The 19,616-nt window shown below is 41.8% G+C and overlaps 3 protein-coding genes across 3 annotated transcripts; 2 read left to right on the plus strand and 1 right to left on the minus strand.

Moving 5' to 3' along the window:
• Nucleotides 1–157: 157 nt before the first annotated feature.
• On the plus strand, nucleotides 158–6,544 carry nherf4b (NHERF family PDZ scaffold protein 4b). Its single transcript, XM_056411370.1, is given in 14 exon segments — nucleotides 158–176; nucleotides 886–961; nucleotides 963–1,008; nucleotides 1,011–1,095; nucleotides 2,960–2,987; nucleotides 3,491–3,555; nucleotides 3,642–3,853; nucleotides 3,936–4,140; nucleotides 4,228–4,364; nucleotides 4,497–4,701; nucleotides 4,796–4,992; nucleotides 5,112–5,321; nucleotides 5,440–5,655; nucleotides 5,751–6,544. Coding segments are annotated over 14 exon segments (1,737 nt in total). The 3' UTR covers nucleotides 5,787–6,544.
• A 788-nt stretch (nucleotides 6,545–7,332) lies between these two features.
• On the plus strand, nucleotides 7,333–10,283 carry atp5l (ATP synthase, H+ transporting, mitochondrial F0 complex, subunit g). The gene is made up of 3 exons (XM_056411348.1): nucleotides 7,333–7,441; nucleotides 7,872–8,032; nucleotides 10,076–10,283. The coding sequence occupies exons 1-3, from the start codon at nucleotides 7,390–7,392 to the stop codon at nucleotides 10,172–10,174; spliced, it is 312 nt and encodes a 103-aa protein (XP_056267323.1). The 5' UTR covers nucleotides 7,333–7,389; the 3' UTR covers nucleotides 10,175–10,283.
• A 1,707-nt stretch (nucleotides 10,284–11,990) lies between these two features.
• On the minus strand, nucleotides 11,991–17,080 carry ftr82 (finTRIM family, member 82). The gene is made up of 7 exons (XM_056411347.1): nucleotides 16,311–17,080; nucleotides 14,866–14,961; nucleotides 14,542–14,775; nucleotides 14,030–14,189; nucleotides 13,882–13,938; nucleotides 13,412–13,480; nucleotides 11,991–13,313 (listed from the first exon to the last, which is right to left on the minus strand). The coding sequence occupies exons 1-7, from the start codon at nucleotides 16,899–16,901 to the stop codon at nucleotides 12,793–12,795; spliced, it is 1,728 nt and encodes a 575-aa protein (XP_056267322.1). The 5' UTR covers nucleotides 16,902–17,080; the 3' UTR covers nucleotides 11,991–12,792.
• Nucleotides 17,081–19,616: the final 2,536 nt, after the last annotated feature.

The following is a 19,616-nucleotide window of genomic DNA, read 5'->3' on the forward strand; positions in this document are numbered from 1 at the left end:
GAGCAATGTCATTTTCTGGCAGGAGATTATTTAGGAGATGCTGCAGTGCCACCTGTTGGACCTTGAGGACCGTGCACTCTCAAGGGGATGGCAAGCTTATCTTCACCTCCTTTGACTTTGTGACATGGGAGTACTGTACTCCCCTATCAGCATCGGAATGCTTGCCATGCTCAAAGGTAGCAATGTCAGTTTGACTCTGTACAAGTTCACCTTGAATTGCAGGATGCTCTCCCCTCAAAAACCTCTACGAGTCATCGTTAGTCTTTACAACTCGTATTGGTCTTAAAAGTAACGACTAAAGTCTGGCGTACATTTTCAGATTTGCATGTTTAAAACAGGCCGTTTATCACTCATTGCCATATCTAGAATCTGGAGCTCATGTGAACATTAAATATACTGGAAGTCATCCCTTTAACATTGTATCTCTTGTATAGCCAGAGAAGTATGAGGGCCAACTGTTTCTCTTGAAAATGCATCACAATAAACTGAAAATATCTCCCATGCAGTGTCTCTACGTGTTGCACGGCTTCCTGGAACCCTTGAGGTGAAATAAATATGACCTAGAATAATGTTTTGATTTTCTCATCATCCGCCTTCTTCCTTGCACTTCCAGTCACTCAGTTCTTAGTCATGCTCGCCATGTTCATCAGCACCGCTCCTTCCGCTCCACTGACCGACCTATAAATCCCTCCTGTGTTACTTTTATGGGCTTGTTGTCTGTTTGTGCGACTTGTCACCAAGCTTTTAGCATTGACACCGACGGCCAGTCCTGGATGTAATTCTGATGGGAACATGGCCCACATGTACAGAGAGCTCCAACTTTCACAGAGCAACAATAAAAGAACAGTATAAGGAATAACCCTGTTTTGTGTCTTGTACTTGCAGTCCACAGAGCAATGCAAATCAGATCTGTATGTATAAATGTGTGTGCTCAAAATTTCACACACAGATTAAACACTAAGCGTCCCACAAAAGGAGGAGTCTCTCTGTGGTCCAAATACATGTTTGAACGTACAGCAGTCGCTCTGTTCCATTCCTCTGTGTGGGAGACTGCTGACCAGATGGGGAAGAGACACAAAATGAGATCAAGTGCAGGTAATATACGTAAAACCTTTCGACATTTTCTAATCTTTGTTGTCCAGTTATCTCATGTTGTCCTTTCTGTCCGTAAATTTCCTCCTGCTTATTAGTTCTTCTCATGCTTGTGTTATCTTGGTATTCTACCGTGCTGCATTTAGGAGTTGGGAGATTGCAGTGTAAACAACCATTGCCTATATGTCGAATGAAATATAGATTTTAAATAGAACACTCTACAGATTTCTAGAGTTTGGCTTGTTGAAATTAAATTGATCGGACAGCGCTTAAAAGAATGAAGACCAAAAAGGATATTTCCAATTGTGACCATAATTTACAGCTCAAAACGCACATCTCATCAAGCTTCAGCAGCTTGTCTTTGTGTTAATATAGAGGACCACTATGCTCTAGTACATTAAAAGGTTTATGGTCAGGAAAAGCAAACAGTGAGTCATGTCTGTGGTATAAACTGTTCCACTTAGACCTGAGAGATGGAATTCTTCTGGGAGCAAAGAGTTACTAATTGTGTGACATTATCATAACAGTTTTTTTTTTATAGGACACTGTGTCAGCGCAACAAGGACTCAGTGTCACTGACATGATGAACCAAATAGATAAACAGCGTGAGGACAGTGGCAGCTCAGTGCGTCAGCTGTCCTCCTGCTCGCTGCCACTTTGGGCAGATGAGAAAGCATGAGCAAATTCAAGGGCCACTGGTGTTACTTCTCTCAGGCAGGGAGGGCCGACCAGCATCACAATACAGGTTGCAGTGAGTGGTATAATGTCCGCCAGCAATGAACCAGGCCTCAGGATGCAGGCATGTTGACATCCCCATAATCTGGATCTGGGAGCAAAGTTGCCTCAACAATTTCTCTCTCTCTCTCCAGCTTCTGTTTTGGTTCAACAAATGATGTATCATTAAGTTCAGAGGCAACACACATGATATTTTGATGTAAATGTATTATTCAGCCAAATACTAACACATTTGTATTCTATGACTGGATGAGTGGAAATATAAATGTTATTGTAATGTATATATGTTTGCATTTTGAGAATAGCATGAGTTGTGTTTTATTCTCATTCATTAACAATTTAGTTTGAACACGTCTTGCATCTTGCAGGGCATTAAAGGAGAGTTACAATTGATCTATGATTAATTGAACAGATTCAGAAAAACGGAATTATACAATATTATCTGTGTAAACGTGAATTTTACACTTAGACAGAGAAGAGACAAGCGGCACACAACCTGGATATTAGAAAATGAATGACTAAATTATTCAATACAAGTGTCACATCCCTTTATTTGTCTTTCAACCACATGAACTGACAAAAACATTGTTTTTGAGAGCTCAAGTATCTAAAATACCCTGCTACCATTAATAATCCATTTATGTCAAAATGCTGACTGACTGCAGGTCTTGCCAAGTTTTGATTATTTATCCATCACATATTTGTTTGACATTTGCAACTTTAAGGTTTTGAATGTTGTTTGACTCCCTCCCCTCTGGGGGAGGCCAAGGACTAAAGATAGTTACATAAAGTCAACCACGGTTTTATGGCACCTTCCCTGATAGTTAAAGTCAGCAGCCATGTCATCTGAGGCTCAGACGCTAATCAGAGTGGGAAGCTGATGCCTCACAGTTTAGTGGATGAAACCTCGCAGACGTTCACAGAGTTGTAAGTTCAAAATCGTATACCATCATGTGATTGACAGTTAATGATCATATCTGAAATCAGATGCTAAATTTGCTAAATATTTGATCTGGGGTGTGTTATGAGCTATATTGTTGGTAAATATTGTAAATACAGAAACATATGACAAATTCATTTCACAACCTGAATGTCACGTTGCTAAAGCTATTTTATCCATCTGTTTTTCAAGGTTTGGTGGAAATCACAGATTTGACAGAGTAAGTCTTCTCGTCATCTAATTGTTTGTCCAATGTTTATACATTTTGAGATACCCTCATTATTTTAGTGTTGGTTCAAATGTAAACGTGGACACTATACTGCTACTAAAGAACAATGTTAAGATGATCAGGCACAGCGTAGAGCAGAGTCGGATATTTAATCTGAAAAACATATATTAACTATACAGCTGGTCATGAACTTTGCCTGCTTTTCACATATACATGCTGTCATTGTAGTGATAATAACAGGTTTGAAGTTGTGCCACTAATATGCACAGTTAGTATAATCTATTTGTAATTGATGAAATTGACTGGTACCTTTCCTTAAAATTTAGAAAAGAAAATTGGGCATTTAAAAAAAATGTTCTGCTTAAAACGTCAAGTTTAGAGGGTCATTAACAAAAGGAAAATCTTTTTTCTTGTACCTACCAAATGATCACATTTAATAGTCATTAGTTCACAACAAACTCAAAGTCAAATTTCTTTAACTTCTCATTTTGCAGTAAATTTACATTTAATCCAAAAGAGGGAATAGACAACCCAGTGATGGTCACCACAGAAGACACAGGTAGACACATTTCTGAATATCTTCTGTGTACCAGACCGTGAGGTAACTCTGCTCTGACGACACTTCTTTTTCTCTTCTCGGCTCAGACTCTGTGTGGACACTCAGCCCGCGTCTGTGCATTCTTAAACAAGAGGAGGCGGAGTCCTATGGCTTCCATCTGCGGGTGGAGAAGGGACGCCAGGGCCACATAATCAGAAATATTGTGTCAGGAGGGGTGGCGGGGTGCAGCGGCCTTCAAGATGGAGACAGGCTTCTGGAAGTCAACAACTACCATGTTGATGATGTCCCTCACCCTGAGGTAAGATGAGCTTCCTTTATTATCTAAGTGACAGGATTGGATTGCTTTTAACTGGAGCTGTTTCTTCTTTTGAATGAATCAGGTGGCTAAGAAAATAAAGCTAAGTGGACAGCAGTTATGTTTATTAGTGTTGGGTGGGGAGCAGTACGAGCAGGCTGTGTCCCGAGGTCAAGACCTCCGAAGTCTGGGCAGAGCTCACAAGTGGGAGAGCTGCAAACCACCCAGACTCTGCCACATCACCAGGGATCCCGTCTCAGGTCTGGGCATCAACTTCACGCCTGTGGAAGGTAAAACGACAAGCCCAAGATTCGGGATTAGATAAATGACAGAAGGACGTGTGTTATTCAGTTGCTCCTCCTTTTTGTGCTCTCTAGGTGAGAAAGGCCGCTTCTCTGTGAGCCTGGTCCTGGGAGGTGCAGCTGATAAGGCCGGGGTGTGTAAGGGAGATCGCCTGGTTTGGATGAACGGAGCAACGGTGTCCGACCTCACACACTCTGCTCTCAGCAGGATGGTATGAAGTCAGCCTTTTCTCATTTTGAAAACTGTTTTGCCGTACTTTGTTTTGCTGTTTACCGTGACAAGATCAAACTCCTCATGATCAGCCTTGTCGACTTAAATACTTGTCAATTTCGTTGTGCTGTAGATGAAAAAATGTGGCGATCACATCACCATCTTAGTGATCGGCAGTGAGAGTGAGAAAAACTACACGCGACAGAGGATGCCCATCCTGCCCACCATGGCCGTTCCACATAACCTGCCTTACAGGGCCAAAAAGCTGCACCTGGTGTCTGGGCCTGAGGGGTACGGCTTCCTCCTTCAGCTGGAGAAGGCGCCATCAGGACGCACATGTAAGAGGCTGGAAAAAGGGGGTGCAATAGTCAAACACGGGCCTTCTCGACTCAAGTCGTTCAAGTAAATATCTGCGTATTTATTTAATAATAGTTCATGTGCTGCGTGAGATGGACAATGGCAGTCCAGCTGAGCAGGCGGGCATGCGGGATGGAGAGATGCTGCTGGAGGTCAATGGAGAGTCAGTGGAGTCACTGATGCATGAGGAGATTGTAAACAGGGTGAAGCTGAGTGGACAACAGGTCACCCTCACCACCATCACTCTCCAGGGGCTGGAGTTTTACACCCAGGTGGGCTTCCCGGATACGTGTCTTTTCCAAGATGAATACATTCACAATGATTGGAGACCATAGCTGAGTAAAATCCTGATAAAGATCAGTGTTCACCATTTCTTTGCTTTATTTTGCAGTTGGGTCTGTCCCCTCTTCTCTTTAGTGAAGATGGTGCTGTTGAGAGAGAAAAGGAGAGCAGCTTATCAGCCTCTGCAGCAGAGCAGTCTCCACAAAAGGAAGTGGACGGCTCGTGCAAGCCCCGGCACTGTTCTCTCCAAAAAGGCCCCCTGGGATTTGGCTTTAACCTGGGCTGTTTCCCACAGGGTCCTGGGAGCTTCATCAGCCAGGTAGGGATAAAATACAACATTATCTAGATACTGAGGCAAAAAGAACCAGAAGAGAGCAGAAGATATTATTATTGATGGTTAAATGTGGTGGTATAATGAGCTTTTCTGCCCCCTGTAGGTGGCTTTTGGGGGCTCAGGGCAGAGTGCCGGATTGCTTGAGGGTGATGTGGTGATGGAAGTCAATGGACAAAATGTGGAGGAGAAGTACCTGGAAGATGTGATTATGCTTGTGAAGGAACGAGGGCAATTTATTTCCTTACTAGTCATGGAGAAGAATGGCTACAACAGGTTGAAGCAGACTGAAACACCTACTCAAGATATCAGTGACAGTAAGGTAAACAACTTTTATTTACACTTATTGTGTTGATACGTTTATCAATTCATTAGTGTCCACAATATTTAACATACATCTTCTGGTTTGTATCTCAGCAGGAGGAAGATAATTATGAGATATCTATTTTGTGAGCGTCAAAGACATTCTCAAGATATTCAACCATCTGCGTGGTTGATCAAAGTCTGCGGGCTGTTCTTCTCGCCTCTCTACCCTCATGTTGTGCTGTAATCTTTCATCCTTTACGTCACGTCCAGGAGTGAACGCTGGCGCGTTGAGCTGCCGCTGCTCTCCGGTTGTCTTAACTGTAACTGTTTTAATGTGTTGTACGGCAACCTTGAGTGCCTTGAAAGGCGCCTTATAAATAAAATGTTTATTATTATTATCCTATATGTCTACTGAAGTTAAACGTATTATTATTATTCTTATATTGGTCAAGATTGCCTTAATTAAATCAGGTTTTACAAAGTAATCAAAAGATGAAACATAAAATAAGCCAAACTGCAATTGTGTCTGTTAAAGAAATGTTCTAATGTGTATTTGTTTATGATATTTACATGTATTATGGTACAGTATTATACATCCAGTGATGTAAAACATTTAGCCAACAATTGCCACATTTATTCTCAATCAGATGAAATACAAAATGATGCATGTCTAAAAGGACCATCATATTGCTTATTGTTCAAATATGAATGGAAACCAGTTGCTTTGAGGAAATATAATCAGTTGAGATTTGTCAATTTAAAAAGCCATCATTTATGTACAGTAATGTAAAGTAACTGGTGATAAATGAAAATACAATTTGGTATACTCTCCCTATGTTATATCAAAGGGTTACTTGTATTGTTGTCATTAGAATAAAGGGTTGTGTATGTGTGTTTTACTGACAGTATACGTTTTTTTTATTGAGATATAAGCTAACTACAAATATACTAGTCATGGGGGGAGAAACTACGTTATTATGTTGTGCAACATCTGTGTTTCTGAATATTGACCAACCAAATATAATCTAGCTGAATACATAACACAAAAACAATTGTTTCAGCAAAATGTAACCACAATTGAAGATGTATATCTAACTGATCTGACCAAATGTTTAGAAGCCTAATAGTCTATTTGACCATAACATAATTTGGTGATGTTGAGTTCTTCATTCTTATAACAGTCTGTGAGTTGTTGATTTCATAATTTGACAGTTGTGTGGCCTTGAAAGGTACGTAGGCCTATGGACAAGAACGACTCTCATACATATCTCACATCTTTTTGGTGAATAGCCAACACCTTAACTGGGATAACTATTTAAATAAAATGTCTGTCACTCATACACTTGTATCTCTATTTAAATGTCTCTTATTAACAATTATATATTTTTGTAAGTGTGTGAACTATCAAAACATTGCCCATTCTAGTGGCAATGTCTAGTGGCAATGTTGCAAACATCATGTTTGAAACATGTAGCTGTTTACCGTAGCTCTAATGAGCTGTATTATGTAAGTGATTTATTTAAAAAAGGTAGGAAAAGGAGAATCTAATTATATTGAAATTCTGGAGAAGTTCAAATGTTACTTGCGCCACACAAACAGAATTTAAAATGCGACCCATAATTATAGAGAAGCGGGCCTTTTCTGTACAGGCATTTGTGCGGTCGGTTAAAGTCAGGGGTCCTTCGTCTGGAGGTGACATTCATTCGGCTAGCAGAAACCAGGGGCGCAGATACACGACAAACGCTTCAACATGGCACAGGCAGCGAAACAACTGGTCGCTAAAGTACCAACACTGCTCAGCGGTAAGTTGATTTATTGTGTTATTAATCTTAGCAAGTATTTAACAATGCGGACTGAATAGTAGGCACAGGGTAGTTTAATCTTTATGGACAAGACGTGACGTGAGCTAGGCCGATGCTGTCAGCGACACCGAGACAGCCATCCATTGAATGAAGGGGGTATACGGTTAGCTAGATAATGCTAATAGGGACAATCAAGTGAGATGTAATGTTGCTTTCCTTTTGTCTAACTACATTTTTGTTTCAGCCAACTAATACGCGTGACTTGTATTGTTTACACCCATTAAGAATAAGCCATATAACGATAGCTAGGTGGCTACAGCTACAAATCCACATGCGATGAGCTCCGTAGCTCAAAGCTAACCGCAGCCGCAACGTAGCTTGGTAGGAAAGTTGCACCTGACCCCTAATTTCAGTATTTCTTCTGCCATAGCTGCTGTCACCTTCTCAAAACCTCGGCTAGCTACCTTCTGGTACTATGCCCGTGTTGAACTCGTCCCACCTTCCCCTGCCGAGATCCCCAAGGCCATCGAGGGGGCTAAAAACATCATCAAGGGTTTCCAGTCAGGAGGTGTCGGTCAAACCACAGTGAAGGTGCGTGTGTTATTGACAGGAAGACCTTGTTGTGTGTGCGTAGAAAGAGAACCTGTGTCTCCTCGCGATCGGTACACAATATAGCAAGCAGGCACGTGCACAGACATTTTGGGGGGCAGGTGCTGAAACCAAAAAAAAGGGCACCCATCGCCAAAATGATTTTTCAAAGTTACGGAGTTGGTTGCTAGTAACACTTGAAACGCATTGTGTCGTGAGAAGACATGAGAGTTGAACAAAATGACATGTTTTCTATTAACAATTACAATTTATTTTCATTTACAAAATAATAGGAGCCAAAAATGCCATATAATAAACAACGTACTAACCTCGACCGTTCGGTCATGCCGGGAAATATCAAACTTCTGTAAAAACGTTATAAGGCCTCAATCTGATATTTCCCAGCATAACATCACTCTTGGTTAGTAAGAAGCTATTACAAGTGTTGTTTTTTCTTGCGTTTACTCTTTTCACCCTCTGCAATTACTGATACATGATTGATCTTTGTAAAACTGGAACAGACAAAACAAAGAGAAACATACCACATAAAACAATGTGGCACATGGATAGCATGACACCGAGAGCTATTGTTAGCATAGTTTAGCTGCTCTGTTCTAGCTGTGAATTATTGTGACATTTATAAAATTAATTAATAAATTCAACATACTATTGAAATTGTCTAAATGGCATTGATAAAACAGATCTCTCTCTCTCTATCTATCTATTTATCTCTCTCTCTCTATCTATCTATTTCTATCTCTCTCTCAAACATGACATCAGTAAACAGCTGGACTAGGCTTTGAAATCACGGATTTCGGGAATTTGTGTTTGTTTATTTTTTTTAGGAAACGGACCAGTTGTGACGTAATATTTTCAGTTGTGGTTAATTTATCACCAAACAACGTCAGGGGACAAACACCGTCATGACTCATGACCTGTGTGTCTGATGCTGCGGGTCAGAGGAGAAGGAGGTGCACCCGTTTGGTGGCGCGAGGAGGGCGTGGAGGAGGGAGGGGCGCGGCGGGGGCGCGGCGAGGGCGCGGCTGGGGCTCGTGAGCGCATGAGCATGTCGGGGCGAAATTCTCACAAGAACTCCAATAAATGCCCTGACAGATATCCAAACACATTTGGGAGGACTTGATGACAGAGGCTATTTTTATTCTTAAATACTTATTAATGAAGAAAAAAAGTGGCTCCAGCAAAAAGGGCACTTTTCTCATCCAGGGCAAAAGGGCTGGTGCTTGAGCACCACTAGGGCTCTATCTGTGCATGTGCCTGATAGCAAGTATATGTTATCAAAAACTATCGTGACATGCAATTCCATTAGAAAGCCTAATGCAAGCATGCGCGGTTTATTTCTGTCGGACACACGAGGTTGTTGTCGGAATAGACATAATAAATTGCTATAAAGGTTTGACTGAGAACCGTTAACAAGATCAGAATATAACTTTAACAACATCATTGTACGTGTCCTTCATTTTAAAGGTTTAATACAATGTTTACTTAAATGACAATGTTATCATCTGATTCCTCGCAGGCTTAAAGCATTCAAATTGTTTTAATTAGATTTTTAAAAAATGTTTCTGACACTAACAGACCTAACTGATAACATCTTTCTCTATTAAGCTATCATAGAAAATATTTTATGCCAAACTGTTATTGTTGGAGGCCAAGTAATTAGCAAGACACCGCCAAAGTCTTGGAAAATCGGTTCCAATTCGGAGGTTAGCGTGTACTTATATACTCTACTTTCCTTTTGTAATTATGTTATTCGCAGGTATATGTAACGGCACTCGGTGACCCATTAACAACTACATCGTTATTTTGTGAAAGAATTAAGACATGCTACACGTAAATATTTTTAAATCTTGGAACCTGACAAAAGTAAATATTCTCTTGTCATTGAGAGTCTGTGCTGTACAAAATCAAAACATGATGAAGCAATTCTCAAAGTAAACAATAATATTGACAATATTTTCATTGGTAGCTAATATGACGTTTTACATTTCTGCAGCAAATCTAATTAAACATTTTGTTTCCTCACAGGATGCTGTAAGGAATGGACTGGTGGCAACTGAAGTGTTGATGTGGTTTTACATTGGAGAGTGCATTGGCAAAGGAGGCATCGTTGGTTATGATGTCTGAAATTTGGACTGTCATGCTTCTTTTATTTTCCATTTGAGCGTTGTATGCTCAACTTCCTGCAAGAATCCTGGGAACCAATAAACGGATGTATATCTATTGTTTAAAATAACTTGTTTTGGGACTCCTTGTCTTGTCTTTTAGAATACATGCATGTATTTGACAAATGTGTTCTTGTATAGACTATACACAGTGTAATGATCCTTTTTCTCAGGACATTTTGACACAGTAGGAAACACTCGGGTGTAAATAATACATTTGTTTGGCTTATTCAGGAGTGTGGTCTTGTGGGAACTACCTGCTCATAGTTGGACAAGTGACAGTGCGCTTGGTTTTACTAACTGTTCTTTTTCAGCCAGTTAAAATGTCTTCTGGGAAAAATGGCTTTCATAAGGAACCTCAAACGGATTTTACTATGTACCTGGAAAACCGATTTGCATATCTGTAAAAATCTGAAATCAGGTGATTGTACAGTACATCTGGAAAGTATCACAGCGCTTCACTTAAAATGTTATGTTACAGCCTTATTCCAAAATTGATTAAATTATTGCTGTCCTCAATCTACACTCACACAATACCCCAAAATGACAGGTTGACATTTTTGCAACTCTTAATAAATATAACATGTACATAAGTATTCACAGCCTTTTCTCAATACTTTGAAGCAACTTTGGCAGCAATTACAGCCTCAAGTCTTGAGTTTGTTGCTACAAGATTTGGGCAGTTTCTCCGATTCTTTGCAGGACCTCCATCAAGTTGTCTGGGGAGTGTCGGTGCACAGACATTTTCAGATCAGTTTCAAGTCTGCTCTTGCTGGGCCAGTCAAGGAAATTCAGTTGTCCCTTTTTGTTTCATCAGAAGAATTGAGTTTCTCATGGTCGAAGGAGCTCTTTCAGTGACAATCGGGTTCCTGGTCACCACCCTGACTAAGAACCTTCTCCCCCGATCACTCAGTTTATCCTGGCGGCCAACTCTAGGAAGAATCCTGGTGGTTCCAAACATCTTCCATTTACAGATGGAGGCCACTACTCATTGGGACCTTCAATGTTGCAGATATTTGTCTGTGCCTTCCCCAGATCTATGCCTCGATACAATCCTGTCTCGGTGGTCTACAGACAACTTCATGGCCTTTAAAAAAAAAAATTCATGTCCAATCAAATGAATTCACCACATGTTGACTCTAATCAAGTTGTAGAAACACTTCAAGGATGATCGGTGAAAACAGGATGCACCTGAGCTCAATTAGTGTAATGGCAAATGCTGTAAATACTTATGTACATGTCATATATTTCTTTTACAGGTTTTTTTTAATAGATTTGCAAAACTTTCCCCCAAAAAAATTTCACGACATTATAGGATATTGTGTCTAGAATTTTGAGGTGCAAGATTAATTTAATCTGTTTTGGAATAAGGACGTAATATAACAAAGTGGAAAAAGTTAAGCGCTGTGAATACTTTCCAGATGCAATGTATGAAGAAACAAGATGCTGTCCTAGTCATTTACTTTTTATGACCGTTCAGTTCCTTTAATCAAGCAACAGAGGGAGCCATTCATGTCGATGTTCAGGAGCTGTAATTAGTTTGAGAGCAGGTGGTTTGGTCATTAATAACGTAATGGTTCACACACTATCAGTCCTTAAAAAGGACAAATACAGCTTTGTTAATGCACACAACATACAAGAAAAGTAGTCCTGTCTTCTCATTTAAATCCATATTAGTTATCCAATAGATAGACCATTCATTTATCAATATAGAAATAACACACTCTGGTCTTTACATATTCTTGTAGAGGAATAGATAAATAATCTCAACACCAACATTTATTAATTCATTTAGCTCTTTATTTAGAACTGCCAATAAACACTTTTGTTACAAAACAAGTCTTTTTGTGAGATCAACTATCCTTTGGTTGTCCATTACATAAGTAAACAGTAGATACAAATTAAATAAGGGTTAGTTCAAGTGAATAAAAACAGTAAGAACTCTCAACAACTCTGATAATATCAAAACATGACAATGAAATGACTATGAAATATTCCTCTCCATGGGTTGAAACCATAATAATACTAATCCTGATGCACCTAAACAAATGGTATTGTATTACTCATACTGATCAATACCAAGGGTGCATAAATGATGCACCTTTGATATTGAAAAGGATATTGGCCGACAATGTCGACCTATCATAATAAAATGATCCTTATCTCAAAGAACGTCCATTACGACCTTTAATGACATCATCACTTGAGATATGACGCACCCTTTATGAACTATGTGTAAAATGTGATACTGTCATGTTATAATATTATCCAGCAGTTCTGCTCAGATGCTAAAACACTATATTGTACTTGTGTGATTAAATAGTAAATATGTATTTCAATAATGTCTTAGAAAACACATGAACATGTGATTTGAGAGCACATCGCAAAGATGTGGTGTGTAGTGTTAAAAAACAAAGTGTATACACGTTGGACAGGAAATCTTTCTTTAAAAATATGAACGATATAACCTGTGGTTTGGGATAGTTTGAAAATATTGCAAATATATATATTCCAAAAGCACTGATGTATGAAACACGTGAAAAATGCTTTCAGATTTTCAGACCTCAAATATCAAGGGGTTCACTTGACGTTGCAGATCTTGACTGAGGTTCCAACTCCGAAGCCCGGATAGAGGGGCTCAACAAATGTGGTCTCAAACCTGTACAGGAGGCTCATGGAGTTGCCGATGCTGTAAAATGCCAGCACCCCCGCCGAGTGGTCCAGGTACACGCCTATCCTGGGGGAGTGGGGGCCACTGACGGCTTTGTCCACCCGGTTGTGCCAGGCGGAGTAGCCCGTGTCGGAGCAGAGCAGGCTCCAGGATTTGTCGTTGTAGCCCAGCAGACTCAGCGAGCCTTTGCCTTTCCGGCTGATGCCCCTGTAGGTCACCCCGATGGAGAACTCCCCATTCCATTCGATCTCCCAGTAGAAGCGGCCTCCGGACAGGGCCTCTCGGCACAGCACCTGGGCAAAGCTGTCGAACCTCTCCAGGTTGTCCCCGTAGGGCTGCAGGTCCCTAGTGCGGATGACTTTTCTGTTGTTTTCAGAGACGTACAGCTCCTTGTAGGCTGTGCTGGGGTCCATTTTCAGCTGGCAGAAGTCTGTGGAGCAGAATCAATACATATCCAGGATGATTAATTAGCAACCAAATTGTGTTGGAGTTAAATGGTCTTCGGTTTAAATACACCCCGATACTTACATTTCACAAAATCTGCTCTGCTCTTTGGCTCTGGAAGAGAAGGGGGGGCATTGTCCACCATTTCTTTGCCTGCACATGAAGAAGCAGTGCGTTAGGTCAGCGCTCATACACCCACACACATGCCTTTAATTCTTTTGTGGATTTGCTTCTAACAATAAACTCACTCTGTGTTTTCCTCCTAAGATGTATGACATTACATTACATGTCAATTAGCTGACGCTTTTATCCAAAGCGACTTACAATCATGTTACATTCATACAGCGTAGACACAGCTACAGGGAACAGTTCAGGGTTAAGTGTCTTGCTCAAGGACACATCGACGAGGGCGCGTGAACCGCCAACCCTCTGATTAAAAGACGACCTGCTAACCACTGACCCACAGTCGCCCATTCACGGCGACCACACTGTCTGCCTCAATAATAATTAACTTCCTGCCGTCTTACACTGCTCTAGGACGTGACGGCACTCACCTCTGCTCCTTCTGTCCAATGTTCGACTCTCCGTGGTATACACTGGGACCTCATTCACTGTAAGACAGAAACATTCATATTTAGCAGGTTTTATGGTGGGTTCATTCCGGCCCATCATGCATTGTGTATTCTGCTGCTTAGCTCACACCTGACTTGGAGATCTTCAGCAGCTCCTGTCTGCCAAACTCCTCCAGGCGGTCTTTGATCTCAGCTACAGCTTTCCTGACCGACCCGAAGGAGAAGTCAGGGTTCACCGTCACTCTGGGTATGAAGCCGTCATCGGTGGGGGTGCAGAGGTAGTGGAAGTTCTGAGGTGAAGATTAAAAAAAACTATTGTGACGACGATGAAGACTACATCAATGCAAGTTGAACTAATATATTTGACACACTAGGAACTGGCTTCAGAGACTGATTCATATAAAGGGATTACTTTTGTGCAATAAGCTATTAATGCCTCTTCAATGCATCTTCAAATGCTCACACCCAAAATGATACAAAGAACTTTACATGACGTTATACTGTCATCGTTATTATGAAGAAGAGCGTCAGTCAGTCTTATTAAAAACCACACCCATACACTAATTACTTCAGCATTTAGGCCCAAATCAGACCCAGATATGAAGTTCTTCTTCCAACAGTTGCTCCTGAGCTGTTACTCACCTGCAAAAAGTGGATGTGGTCCTCAGTGCTGTACAGCTGCTTGAGGCCCGTCTCCTTTTTCTTCAGTTCGTCGATCTCTAGTTCCAGCCGCTCGACCAAAGCCTCGGCCTGGTTGAAAGCAGCCTTCTCGTTGATACCAATCAGCTTGGTCACCTCTGACCTCATCCTCTCAATGGAGCGGACCATGTCCTCGAACATCTTCTGGCTCTCCACCATGGCTCTATGGGCCGAGTTCTGCACCGAGCACACCAGGTGTCAGTGGTATACAGAAGACACCGCGATACAGAACATCTTACAGTCTGTCTAAAGACATCAAATGCCTACCTTCAATGAATCCACAGCAGTCTTCAGCTCCTCCAGCTCCTTCACCCTCTCCTGGTATTTTTGTCTAATCTCAGCTTGGGAGATTCCCAAGAGTTTCTGTGGGATAAAAGGCACATTACACACCTGTCTATTTCACTGTTTTGTTCTCCGTGCACTCCCATGCTGACTGGCTTTTAAATTTTTTAAATTATGCAGCAGAAGTTGATCATAAAAGTCGCATTAACTCCGATTTATAAGATGTAGTTGAATGTCATGCTGTGTTATTGTGCCCCACATTTGTTGGTTGAGTAGAAAAACATTCTTTATCATCGAGGACTATCTGGGGAGGCCCTTTGGCATGTCTAATAAAGCCCGCTCAAAGAAGCTTCTTAATACGGCCGTCTTTTAGGGGGAGGGGGGTAAAAAAAATCTGTGCTGGAATTCTGATCACGTTAGGAATGTGAATCTACCGCTGCCTGACTTTAAAAGAGATGTTTTCAAGGTGCACGCAGCACTGACACACAGAATAGAGGGGTTTCTAATTCAGCTTTTACTCGAGCCCACCAACCCATTCTTCAAGATAAGCTTGAGGAATGTGGGGAATCTAGGGGGGGTGAACATGAGAGGAGGAGGAAGGGAGGGGGGGGGGGAGAGAGCAGGAGACGGAGTGGGATGTGTGAGACTCAGGTTGTTAATCTTTGGATGAGAGAAACCAGACTGAAAACAGTGGGATGAATTATCATTCAGCTTGTATGGCTGCTATAAAACACACCTAAATTACTCAAACCAGTTGCTCTGAATGCTGCAGTTGTATACTGCAATATCTGTGAACGTATCTCCTCTTCATCCCTTTACTGTGATTGTTGAGTCATTTGAATGTGCTTTGCCCTAGTTAAAGTGCTGTGATTGGTTGATTGCGAGGCATTTGAAGGCCTTTCCTCCCTGACATTCCAGTAGCATTACAGACCCCCACTCCCACAGGTGGGTATCAATGCTGCAGAAGGAAGTCCAGAGATACACAGTTTCTGTGTATCTTTCCCACAGCTGGAATGCCACATTCTCTGAAAAGCAGCTTTCAGAGGGTGATAACTGGAAGACACTCCCACGGCTTTCCCACAGCTAATCAGAGAGCTGGATTTGTTTTGGCGGCGAATGCATGCCAGTTTTAGCTGATAGTGTCAGTGAAATGGGTCAAGGTACAAATGCCAGTTGTAGTGCAGGGGCTGGGAAAACGCTGTTTGCTTTAACTCAAAACACTCCAGTCACTGGAGATTTAGATTTACATAGGCACTGGACTCCAGTGCCTATGTAAATCTATTGTATCAAGCATGTGTCTCTGACTCTGAAACACGCTCAGCTTTACTCAGCTGTACTGAATACACTGCTTATCTTTCTGACATGACATCACACTTTCACTCCCTGAAAAGCTGAAGTTGTACTTGTATTTGTATTAAAAGGATGTTTACCTGTTTCTCTCCCCTCTCTGCCTCAGCAGAGACAATGTCATGGCCCCTGTGTTCACTGACTGTGCAGATGGCACAGATACACATCTGGTCGGTTCGACAGAAAAGCTCCAGGGACTTCTGGTGCTGCGGGCAGATCTTCCTGTCCAGGTTTCCCAGCTCGTCCACCAGCTTGTGCCGCTTGAACGTGGCTGACTCGTAGTGTGGCTTCAGGTGCTTCTCGCAGTAGGACGCCAGACAGTTAAGACAGGACTTCACAGCCTTGAATTTCTTCCCGGAGCAGAAGTCACAGGGGACGTCGCTCGGCCCGGCGTAGAGGTTCCCCTGGGACGTGCTGAGGTTGAGGTTGAGGCCGCTCTTCCTGATCTTCTCAGCCACCATGTTCAGGGTGGCGTTGGGCCGCAGCACCGGCCTCTGGGTGAATGTGATCTTGCACTGGGGGCAAATGTAAATCCCTGTGTAGTCAGCCTCGTTCCAGTAGCCACTGATGCAGTCCATACAGAAGCTGTGGCCACAGGGGATAGCCACGGGATCCTTCAGCAGGTTCACACACAGGGTGCAGCTGAAATAATCTGAAGAAGTGTGATCAGCCATCGCGATGGGCTCCAAACACAGTCAGACCTGCGGGAACAGACAGAGAGTGCCAGGAGCAGATAGAGATTCCGTCGAGTGTGCCTAAAAGCCCGCCCTCAAGAGTGTGGTGCAGCCTGCCAGAGACAGGACCTACTTGTATTTCTGAATTCCAGAGGTTATTGATTGAAAGCAGCCAAGGTCCTCCCTCTGTGCTGTGAGTATAGTGAGCCCTGCCCAGTTCAGATAGGCAGGTTGAGCAAGGAGAGAGAGAGAGAGAGAGAGAGAGAGGGGCAGGCAGCAGAGTGTGAACAGAGTAAAAAAAGGGAATGAATGAAATGTAAAAAGTACACTAATGGCAACTAATGTGCGAGAAAAAAAGCTTCCCTTTTCCTTGCAGTTTCCTTTATTCTCACATTTTCTCATGTGGCTTGTCTGCGGGTAAAGTGTGCACACAGTTCTCTGCAGCTGTATTTCCACCTATTGTTGTTGGATAGAATCGCCATTGTCTTAAACCGGTTGTAGTCCGACAAACATAAATGCAGCCTGAAGTACTGTTGGAATTTCAGGGGCCACCCAGTGAACAAACAGTGACACACTGAGCTCAAAGGAAAGTTTTTGGAGCAATTTCAAACATCATGGAGGTCGCTGCTCCTTTTCCTTTTCAGAAAACGTGTTGAAAGTTGAACCTGCTACAGGCCGTTTATCTAAGAGTTGCAGTATTTACACAGAGTTCAGTCAGACCGGTTTGACTGCGTTCACAGGTCGACTCTAGATGTGTGGATGTGTGAGCAGCAGAAAGGAAATGTCAAGACAGCAAGCGGAAACACACGTGCACGAGCGTGCGTGTGTGCGCATGCAGCACATTCCTGCCAGGTTCAGGTGTGTTGTTGCAATGCAATGTCTCACATATTTGTGTTTCATCACAAATTCGTCATGTCGCATTTTTTATTTCTTAAAATATCCCTTTCCTGCTTACCTAGTGCAGCTGGGGGGAAATACTTTAGAGGCCGCCCCTGACTCACTGTGCATCATAACATGTCTGCTGGCATAGCGTCTCATTAACATTTTAAACAGGCCTACTGGTTTCTGTTGGTTCAAGAGTCACTACTATAAAGGAGAAGAGTAGTTTCATTTAAGTCTAGTAATGTTATGTTCTGCCTGATGAGGAAATTATGTAGCAATAAAAAAAGTAAATCAAAGTTGTAAAAAGTGTATTGGCTGCACCTTCGGTTCATAATTGCATAACTTCATTGACTCGTCAGTTTCACCTCTCCATATTTGGTCAGGTTTCTGATAAGCCAGTTTTTCCTTCCTTCCACCAGGGTAAAAGGAGCGCTCTCTGCTTACAGATCAACTGCTTGTTTGTGGCTGCTGCCATGGGGGGTGGGGGGGACCTTTTGATTATTATTGATTTATTAGAGTTACTAACTCATGATACAGAAGTGACAACCATACAGTTTACATGTGGCTAAAAATGTCTCTTTATCAGGAAGTAAAAATATGAAGCACGGTAAGGTTTCTGTTTCAAGATACTTTAATAAGACTTAATAACAGACTTCTGTAAAAGAGTTGCATGCCTGTTTAAGGGTTCTTCCATGAGGACAGACAGAAACTGAAGCTCAGTCCAAGACCAGTCAGAGAGAGGTCATGCTGCTTTCAGCTGGGGAAGTGCACGAGAACACAAATGGCTATTTGATTAAGGGAAACAAACGCCCGTATAAAAAAACAGGAAGATACAATAATAAAAATGAATTCTGCAAAATGTCATTTGCATATGCTGGTGTATTCACAGAGGTGAAGAATATGCAAACCGGCAGGGACCGAGTGTGAATGAAACGTCTGCCTGGAGTTGCGCGAAAGGCAGCACATGCTGAGTGTCGATCATGCACACATTCATACGAGGACGTCCTAATTAAAAACTGCACAATCCAAGAATAGCAGCCCCATATTGCTTTTATGGTTCATGATAAAAAGTATGCAAATCTGACATGAAATATAACTTAGCATGGTTAGATTGTGTGTGTGAAAATATTGAATGAATACATATTTGTTTCATCGCAAAGCATTGCAGTGGGTGTGGCAAAATATGCACGATAAGCAAGTCGGTCAGCCAAACTGAGACTTGAACGCTTGATGGATATTCATTTGATCTTGTTTGCGCTTTACTGATATGACACCAATAATTGGGAAAATAAAATTGCCTGTAGGTGTGGAGTTCAGCATGAATGCCAACAGGTTCTTCTCCTCCTCCATAAAATGCTGACATCTTTGTTTTATGGAAGCAAAGTCTGTCCCACGACTAAAAACAGGGTCAAAGGGCCAGCGATGTTGGTGGAAGAAGGCACAGAGAAAACAGAAATCTTTGAAGAGAAGCTTTGCCAGACAATAAGAAAAAGGCCCTCATTGATTTGAGTGCCAGAATCCTGTTGAAGTGTTATTTTAAAGGCTACTGGCGGAATTTGCAATCCGATGAGCAAGCAAGTCACAGTGACTTAACCATTTTCACTGTTATTTTGTATCACCTTCATTAGAGATAGACCAGACTTATTTAATACACTGGACATGTAGTGAATATTTAATTAGAATATTAACCTTTTTCAAACCGTGAGATAAAAACTTAATCATATAAATCATAATAAAGTCATTCTTACACATGTGTAACATCCCCTAAATCGGCGGCTCAAGATCTTTTGTTATTTGAAATAAAATAAAATGTCCCAAGATGTTGTCACTAAA

This window comes from Pseudoliparis swirei, chromosome 3, assembly GCF_029220125.1.
Source record: "Pseudoliparis swirei isolate HS2019 ecotype Mariana Trench chromosome 3, NWPU_hadal_v1, whole genome shotgun sequence".
Lineage (NCBI taxonomy): Eukaryota > Metazoa > Chordata > Actinopteri > Perciformes > Liparidae > Pseudoliparis > Pseudoliparis swirei.

Coding starts and splice junctions, on each gene's coding strand:
- atp5l (XM_056411348.1), top strand. CDS start 7,390: ATGGCACAGGCAGCGAAACAACTGGTCGCTAAAGTACCAACACTGCTC. Junction 7,442..7,871: donor AGTACCAACACTGCTCAGCG/GTAAGTTGATTT, acceptor CTTCTGCCATAG/CTGCTGTCACCTTCTCAAAA. Junction 8,033..10,075: donor TCGGTCAAACCACAGTGAAG/GTGCGTGTGTTA, acceptor GTTTCCTCACAG/GATGCTGTAAGGAATGGACT.
- ftr82 (XM_056411347.1), bottom strand. CDS start 16,901: ATGGCTGATCACACTTCTTCAGATTATTTCAGCTGCACCCTGTGTGTG. Junction 14,776..14,865: donor CTGCTGTGGATTCATTGAAG/GTAGGCATTTGA, acceptor TGCTCGGTGCAG/AACTCGGCCCATAGAGCCAT. Junction 13,314..13,411: donor CAGAGCAGATTTTGTGAAAT/GTAAGTATCGGG, acceptor TCTGCTCCACAG/ACTTCTGCCAGCTGAAAATG.